Consider the following 9,169-nt stretch of genomic DNA (forward strand, 5'->3'; position numbering starts at 1 on the left):
CAGGAAAAATTTTTCTAGATTTCATAGCCCTTGGGGCTTATGATACTTTAAACTAATACTCAGGTGACCTGTACAGCCTGTGGGCCTCTTGCTAATGATACGTTAATAGCACATTCTATGGCATGCTTGATATTTTCATAGAAGTTAAAGGTAATGCTTGGATAAGGAAGAGGAAGGCTTTTAAATTTTCAGATTTATTGATTTTATCATTATGGAGTTAAGGAAGTTAGCTCCTGAGCTTTTGAGCACAACTGTGCAGAATTCTACAACTAAATATTTACTGGTTCAGGTGCAATCATATTACACATCTATTACTGAACTCTATCTACTTGAAAAAATTTGTGTCAATAAAATTTTGAAAGGGTTTGGTTGGAACTATATTTTGTGGCGGAAGGATTGTTTAATCAAAAAGTTCTAAATCTGTATGATATTACAGTTTCCGTTTCATCCAATACATCTTCTATTTTTATATTCCTATACGTGTATTTCAGTTTTATAATTTATGATACAAGTAGTTGAGACTTGGAACTACCGGTAGTTCAAATGTTGTAATTTATTAATTTGGTTAATATATTTTTCCAAACAGAACACTGATTCTTACAAAAGTTTGATTTAATTTAGTCGAAATTTTGTTTAAAAATTCAGTATTTTTGCCAATAATTTAAAAATTTGGTCTTCAACCCCCACTTTTAAATTTTAAGACAAGACCTTGAAAATTATGTGAAATTTTAGAAATTGACATAACTGCTAATATGTCAAACTTTCAAATTTGATATCATGAATTTTTTCATATATCAAGTTTAAAAAGGTCATTATTTATTTCCATTACTGATATTAAACTTTATTATACCCCCCGCAACAATTTGTGGGGGGATATACTGGAATCGGGTTGTCCGTCTGTCTGCCGTCCGTCCGTCCGTCTGTAGACGCAATGGTTTACGGGCTCTAAAGCAATATCCTTTCCACCTACAGTCACCATATCATACATATGGACTACCCATGGGATGAAGATGTTCCTTATCGATTTTGGGGTCAAAAGGTCAAAGGTCAAGCGCACTGGACATCGAAGTCTCAATATGGATTCCGGCCTCTAAAGCGTTATCCTTTCCACCTACAGTCACCATATCATACATATGGACTACCCATGGGATGAAGATGTTCCCTATTGATTTTGGGGTCAAAAGGTCAAAGGTCAAGTGCACTGGACATCGAAGTAGCAATATGGTTTCCGGGCTCTAAAACGTTATCCTTTCCACCTATAGTCACCATATCATACATATGGACTACCCATGGGATGAAGATGTTCCCTATTGATTTTGGGGTCAAAAGGTCAAAGGTCAAGTGCACTGGACATTGAAGTAGCAATATGGTTTCCGGGCTCTAAAGCGTTATCCTTTCCACCTACGGTCACCATATCATACATATGGACTACCCATGGGATGAAGATGTTCCCTATTGATTTTGGGGTCAAAAGGTCAAAGGTCAAGCGCACTGGACATCGAAGTAGCAATATGGTTTCCGGACTCTAAAGCGTTATCCTTTCCACCTACAGTCACCATATCATACATATGGACTACCCATGGGGTGAAGATGTTCCCTATTGATTTTGGGTTCAAAAGGTCAAAGGTCACGTGCACTAGACATCGAAGTAGCAATATGGTTTCCATTTAAATTCTGTAATGGCTTTTTTCATCGCGTGGAGATGCTGTTTTCCTAGATACCTTTTGGATCATAATACTGAAGTTTTACCTATTACCAACACCCTTTGGGAGATTGGGGTAAGCGGGGGGTATTCTTAGTGAGCACTGCTCACAGTACCTCTTGTTTTATCTGTATAGTGTTAGAAGGCAAGATTATGTATCTATTTTATGTAATGATTGATTTGTGTTGTTTATGTTGTGTTGACACCAACAGACAAATCAAGTTTAATTGAATAAATCTGAAGTGCAAAAAGGTCATGTTTAGAACACTGTAGCTCAGTAAGAAGCATTGCGACCTCAGTTTTTCTTTTTAACTTCCTAATTCTACTTCAATGTAGAAATCAAAAATAAACTTCCAAAAAAAAATTGACATTACTCCAAATCTCAGGTGCGAACCTCTTCAAGGGAATTAGAATTTTTTTATATTAAAATATTCATTGTATGCTAATTTTATTTTGATTTGCACCATATTGCATTTCACTATGAAATTGTAATTTACACTGTGAGTCTTCTTTTGATGGTATTTTAGCTGATGACGAACAAAGTGATTTTTACTATGAATCGGGACCAGCATGTGGAATTCCTGGAATAATAAAATGGTGGGAGAATGGCCAAGGAGAGATTGAATCAGAGTCTGATAGGCACTTTCAGCAAATTCTCTCAAGCTCATTAGAACACTTCCCCAAATCATCACAGCTGGCATTCAGAGCCAGAGTTACAAGAATGATGGCTAAGGTAATTCAGTATTTGATACTGCTAGCTAACACGTGTTTTAAAAAGTGCCAATTTTTATGCCCCCCTTTGAAAAAGAGGGGGCATATTGTTTTGCAACTGTCGGTCGGTCGGTTGGTCTGTAGACCATGTGTTGTCCGCTCAATATCTTTCGACCCCTTTGCTTGATAACAACCAAACTTGGTACAGGGGTTGCCCCTGGAGAGTAGATGATCCTTTTTGATTTTCAGGTCACATGGTCAAAGGTCAAGGTCAAACTGCTGGTCTTTACCCCATGTGGTAGACCATGTGTTGTCCACTCAATCACTTTTGACCCCTATGCATGATAACTACCAAACTTGGTACAAGGGTTGCCCTTGAAGAGTTGATGATCCCTATTGACCTTCAGGTCACATGGTCAAAGGTCAAGGTCAAATCTTTGGTCTTAAGCCCATGTGTTGTCCGCTCAATATCTTTTGACCCCTTTGCTTGATAATAGCCAAAATTGATACAGAGGCTTTCCTTAGAGAGTAGATGATCCCTATGGATTTTCAGGTCACGTGGTCAAAGGTCAAGGTCAAACTGCTGGTCTTAACCCCATGTGGTAGACCATGAGTTGTCCGCTCAATATCTTGAGAACCATTCATTTGATTGTAATGATATTTCATATGTGGGTTTGTTATCAAAAGAAGAGGACCCCTATTGTTTTTCAGGTCAAAAGGTTAACGGTCAAGGGTCAATCTACTCTGTACATAGGAATATACTGTCCGCTCAGTATCTTGAGAACCCTTTGCTTGACAGACATCAGACTTGGTACACTGGTACATCATCAGGAGAAGATGACACCTATTGATTTTGAGGTCACATGGTTAAAGGTCAAGGGTCAAACTGGACATAGGAATATATTGACCATTGAATGTCTCAAGAATCCTTTGCTTGACAGACATCAAACTTGGTACACTGGTATATCTTTAGAAGAAGATGACCCATATTGATTTTGAGGTCACATGGTGAAAGGTCAAGGGTCAAACTGGACATAGGAATATACTCTCCGGTCAGTATCTTTAGAACCCTTTGCTTGACAGACATCGAACTTGGTACACTGGTACATCTTCAGGAAAAGATTACCCCAATTGAATTTGAGGTCACATGGTCAAAAGTCAAGGGTCAAACTGGACATAGGAATATACTGTCTGTTCAATATCTTGAGAACCAACCCTTTGCTTGACAGAAATCAAACTTGGTACACTGGTACATCATCAGGAGAAGATGACTACTAATGAATTTGAGGTCACATGGTCAAAGGTCAAGGGTCAAAATGGACATGGGAATATACTGTCCCTTCAATATCTTGAGAACCCTTTGCTTGACAGACATCAAACTTGGTACACTGGTACATCTTCAGGAGTTGATGACCCCTATTGATTTTTAGGTCACATGGTCAATCCACTCTTGACATAGGAGGATATTGTCTGCTCAATATTTTGAATTGATGATACTACTCTCAATTAAATGATGTGTGTGTGTATGACCCTTTTCAATTTTGCACCATGGGGGGCATATGTGTTTTACAAACATCTCTTGTTATAAAGAGTCTTTCCCTAGGAAGAATTTAAACACCTTTCTCTTGATTGGTTGATTGATTAGATAAATCACAGTACATCTCATGATCCACATCAGGTTACCGAAAATGGAATATTTCTTAAATTTACTATGTACATTTTTGTAGTCTGGAAGACCAATCAGATTTGGAAGAAGAAAATTGAAAGAAAAGGTACTGCTTAATACATGTTAACTGTACTTTACATGACAAGTGTTAAGATGTTAATTTCAAATAATTGAGCTTTTGTGTGAATCTTCCAAAATGCTTTTTCTAAGTTGTTACAACATGACAATACAGCTTCAATTGATATATGTACAGAACTTTAAAATATTTTATGTCAGGGACCAGGGTACTCGTTGTCACGCTTTCTGAAAGAGAGGGAAAAGTGGAACCATATACAAGGGCATTTCCCTTCAAGTTTCAAGTCCAATGGAAATGGAGATAAAAAGAGATTCCGCAAGACTCCACCCCCACCAAGTCCTACAGAAGAAGGTAAAGTGTTGTGTTTACCTTGTGCAGTTAGACTGTAGAGTTGAATATTGCCAGTGAAAATCATATTGCGATCACTTTGAATATTGCAGATGATTAATTTTTATACTTTTTTTTATTATACCCCCCGCAACAAGTTGTGGGGGGGGGGGGGTATACTGGAATTGGGTTGTCCGTCTGTCTGTAGACGCAATGGTTTCCGGGCTCTAAAGCATTATCCTTTCCACATACAGTCACCATATCATACATATGGACTACCCATGGGATGAAGATGTTCCCTATCGATTTTGGGGTCAAAAGGTCAAAGGTCACGCGCACTGGACATCGAAGTAGCAATATGGTTCGGTTTGTCATGCCATTTGTTTTTTACACTCAGAAAAGAGGTAGTTTATACCTATTACCAACACCCTTTGGGAGATTGGGGTAAGCGGGGGGTATTCTTAGTGAGCATTGCTCACAGTACCTCTTGTTTTGAAACTATATGAAGAAATGTATAGCTTGTGAATTGATTTTTTTCTTGTTTGTGTCCCTACTCTTTGTTTCTTTCTGTCACTGAAATTTATGCTAATACATGGTTAAAATATTTGGGTATGCTGCAATATACTAATTTAAATATAAGGGTAATATTGCACAACCCAAACTGCAATTAGCAAGTTCTGATTATATTTCACTGTCAGAAAATAAAGAACATAATTACAAATCATTGGGGGTTTTTTATTCATAAATTCTAGTATAATTATCTAATTCTTAATTATCTAAGTCTAAGGGAATACAATGTAGATAGTCAAGAAAAATAGACTTAGGAAAATTTACATGTTCATAATTATTGGTATAAATTTTGTATTGATTTTTCCACAGACCCAGTTGGTAGTAAACCTAGACCTATTCCAGAAATTGAGATAGGAAACAAGATGCTGCAAGACATGGGCTGGATCCCTGGAAGCAGTCTGGGGACGGAGGGGAGTGGTATCAGGATGCCCGTTCTGACGTACCGACGCCCAAATCGACAGGGGCTGGGCAGCAACACACACCCATATATAAGAAACATGGACCCTTAATCCAAGTCTTGATATTAACAAATGTGTTAGCCAAAAATGACTACTATATTTCTTACATACTTTTTTGTTGTCAAGAATAGGTAATTTTAATCGTTTTAACATAAGGGTAACTGTATTTTTAAATACTTTAAAATATATATTTGTATGTTTAAACAATTTTAATTGTAATTTTAGATTTTATCATAATCACTTCATTTTAAAACATCATATACATTTGGCAGCAAAATTTTACCCAAGCATGACAAGACATTAATTTTGATGCTATTATTAGTAAGATATAAAGACGATAGTGGACAATAATCTAAGCAATTGTTGTTCGAGTGTAACACATGGTAACATGAGCTTTAGATGTTGTAATTTATTTTCGTAATGAAATAAATTTTAATTTTTGAAAATACATGAGTGCATGTCTGTAGGAACTGACGCTTCATGCTAGCATACTCTCATGAAGTGTATTAGCGCTTCATGAAAGTACATGTATGTCTGCATGCAGCATTGCTCTTCATACCCTCGTGTATTTTTAAACATGAAATTTTTTTTTTCATATTTACATTTTATTTTATATATGTCAAAATTCCCAACCATAAAATGGATGTGCTGTTTTTAGCTCACCTCAGCCGAAGGCGCAAGTGAGCTTTTCTGATAAAAATTTGTCTGTCGGCGTCGTCATAAACTTTTCACATTTTCATCTTCTTCTCAAGAACCAAACTTGGCCAAAAGCATCCTTGGGTAAAGGGCTTTCAAGTTTGTTCAAATAAAGGGCCATGCCCCATTCAAAGGGGAGATAATCACAAAAATAGTGTGGGGTAATTTAAAAATCTTCTTCTGAAGAACCACTGGGCCAGAGGAGCTGAAATTTTCATGAAAGCTTCCTGACATAGTGCAGATTCAAGTTTGTTCAAATCATGCCCCCAGGGATTAGATTGGGGCCACAATAGGGGATCAAAGTTTTACATAGAAATAGATAGGGGAAATCTTTAAAAATCTTCTTCTCAAGAACCAATGAGTCAGAAGAGCTGAAATTTATATGAAAGCTTCCTGACATTGTGCAGATTCAAGTTTGCTCAAATCATGCCCCCCGGGAGTAGATTGGGGCCACAATAGGGGATCAAAGTTTTACATAGAAATAGATAGGGGAAATCTTTAAAAATCTTCTTCTCAAGAACCAATGAGTCAGAAGAGCTGAAATTTATATGAAAGCTTCCTGACATTGTGCAGATTCAAGTTTGCTCAAATCATGCCCCCCGGGAGTAGATTGGGGCCACAATAGGGGATCAAAGTTTTACATAAAAATATATATGGAAAATCTTTAAAAATCTTCTTCTCAAGAGCCAATGAGCCAGAAAAGCTGAGATTTACATGAAAGCTTCCAGACATAGTGCAGATTCAAGTTTGTTCAAATCATGGCCCCCGGGGTTAGGTTGGGGCCACAATAGGGGATCAAAGTTTTACTTGAGAATAAATAGGGAAAATCTTTAAATATCTTCTTCTCAATAACCAATGAGCCAGAAGAGCTGAGATTTACATGAAAGCTTCCAGACATAGTGCAGATTCAAGTTTGTTCAAATCATGGCCCCTGGGAGTAGGTTGGGGCCACAATACGGACTAAGGTTATACATGCAAATATATATGGAAAGTCTTCAGATATGGGTCAAGGTAACTCAGGTGAGCAATGTGGCCCATGGGCCTCTTGTTATCAAGATTCATACGTGCATTGTATTCAACTGCAGTGCGTTCATGAGGAAATGACTATCATTACAGTTTGTAAAGATATCAAAGGCAAAAATATTGGCAATGTAAACATTACATTATACATGTATATAGCAAATGCTGAGCATGTATTTCTTGGTTTTAACTTGAAAAGTACATCAGTTTGCAATTACCATAAATATATACATGTGCATGTACCATTTACTATTTACACATTGTGGATTTTTGTCATTGAACCAGGCAAAACTAAAATGCACAAGCAAATTCTTTTTGTAAACCATCTGTTCGTTTACAGTACAAGAACTAACTGATATAAGTATTGATTTGAAAAGTTTGTTGATGAAGCGAAACTTAGAATGTGCACGATTAGCATGGAATTGTGATAGTAATTTTAGAAAAAAGGGATGTGCAAGAAATCATTTAATATATAGAATTTATAGATTGTTTTCGTTTTTGAATTAATATTTAGTGTATGTTTGCATTTAGGTGCATTGGTAAAGTGAGGTAGAAAGTGATTGAAAATAAATATTTTAAAACCTTTCTCTCTCTTGCTGTATTATTCAGACAGGGAAGAGGTATGGGTTAAGTATTACCTTGCTTAGTTCCCTACTGATGAACACTACCATATAATGACTTGTAATAGTTTTTTAGAAAAACAAAATATAAGACAATAAACAGAATTTCAGTGGGATCTCACCGGATGGTATTCATGCCATTGCCTGTAGACATGTTGACTTAGGTGAGAGTGATACTCATGCTGAGTTTAGTGGAGAAATCTTGTAGGGTGCCTCCATTCATATCACATGGAACAACACCACATAATGCTTCATACAGTCTTGGAAATGTCGGTCTATCATTAATTAAGGCTGATCATGGCATATTATCATTATGATTTCTTTATCTTATTGATATGCAAGCATCCACAGGTTGATCAAATCATGATCCTGGAGTGTAGGAGCCTTAATAGGGGATCAAAGTTTTAACATGGTAACAATTTCTTCTCCAAGATCAATAATATGCAGGTAGTGCAGATTCCAGTTTATTCAAATCATTGCCCTGTAGGGCCACAATAAGGAATCAAATTTTCGCATGGCAATATATGAGATTTTTTTTTAAAAAATCCTTTCATGACAGGTCCATGATTAGTCGTATTAATATGCAATCATTCTCCGGCACTGCAGATTACGGGGTCTTTGTTCAGATGGTGCCTCAATAGGGGATCAAAGTTTGACATTGGAATATATGTGGAGCTCCATATTAACATAAACTGAAATAATTGCAGATGTCGTCAATTCATTTCATGCATGCAACAATTTCTTCACATGTTTAATGATATCTTCAATTCTGAATTATTGCGCACATTAATTGAATTGATGATAGCATTAATTATTCTGCTGAATTGATATGTGCTATAATTCAATTGTTGCTCTCATGAAATGAATTGATGATATCAACGTTACATTTATTTAACCTAATTATAACATTAATTCATTTGAAGAGAGCAATTATTCTTTTTATAGAGAGAGAGAGCAATAATTCTTTCAGAGAGCAATTATATAATTTTAAAAATATTTTCAATTCAACACATCCACAATTGAAATATCTCTTTAATTGAAATGTTGCTCTCTTTAAAAGAATTGATGCATGCATTAATTCCTTATACAAAAATGTTGTAATCTATTAAAATATCTTCAATTGAATTAAATCATTTATACCAATTAAGTCCACCTTGAGAATTAAATATACCAATTGACATGGATATTTGAATGCATATTGTCCTGTAAACTAATGGCATAATAGGACATGAGGATACATTTACTAATTTATCATAATATACACCTGTATATGGTACATTCAGGATATACATAAATGGAAAGATATCGGCCACGTGATGATTT

The 9,169-nt window shown here is 36.1% G+C and overlaps 1 protein-coding gene across 1 annotated transcript in view; it reads left to right on the plus strand.

The window, feature by feature from the left end:
• LOC125652751 (G patch domain-containing protein 2-like) overlaps positions 1-7,811 on the plus strand; it is a 21,045-nt gene extending 13,234 nt beyond the window's left edge. Inside the window, exons 4-7 of the mRNA XM_048882139.2 lie at positions 2,230-2,435; positions 4,141-4,185; positions 4,356-4,506; positions 5,362-7,811. Of these exons, the coding sequence (XP_048738096.2) occupies positions 2,230-2,435; positions 4,141-4,185; positions 4,356-4,506; positions 5,362-5,561 (602 nt within the window). The 3' untranslated portion in view covers positions 5,562-7,811. The remainder of the gene's footprint in view (positions 1-2,229; positions 2,436-4,140; positions 4,186-4,355; positions 4,507-5,361) is intronic.
• The last annotated feature ends 1,358 nt before the right edge of the window (positions 7,812-9,169 follow it).

The sequence above is a fragment of the Ostrea edulis genome, chromosome 5 (assembly GCF_947568905.1).
Source record: "Ostrea edulis chromosome 5, xbOstEdul1.1, whole genome shotgun sequence".
NCBI classification, from domain to species: domain Eukaryota; kingdom Metazoa; phylum Mollusca; class Bivalvia; order Ostreida; family Ostreidae; genus Ostrea; species Ostrea edulis.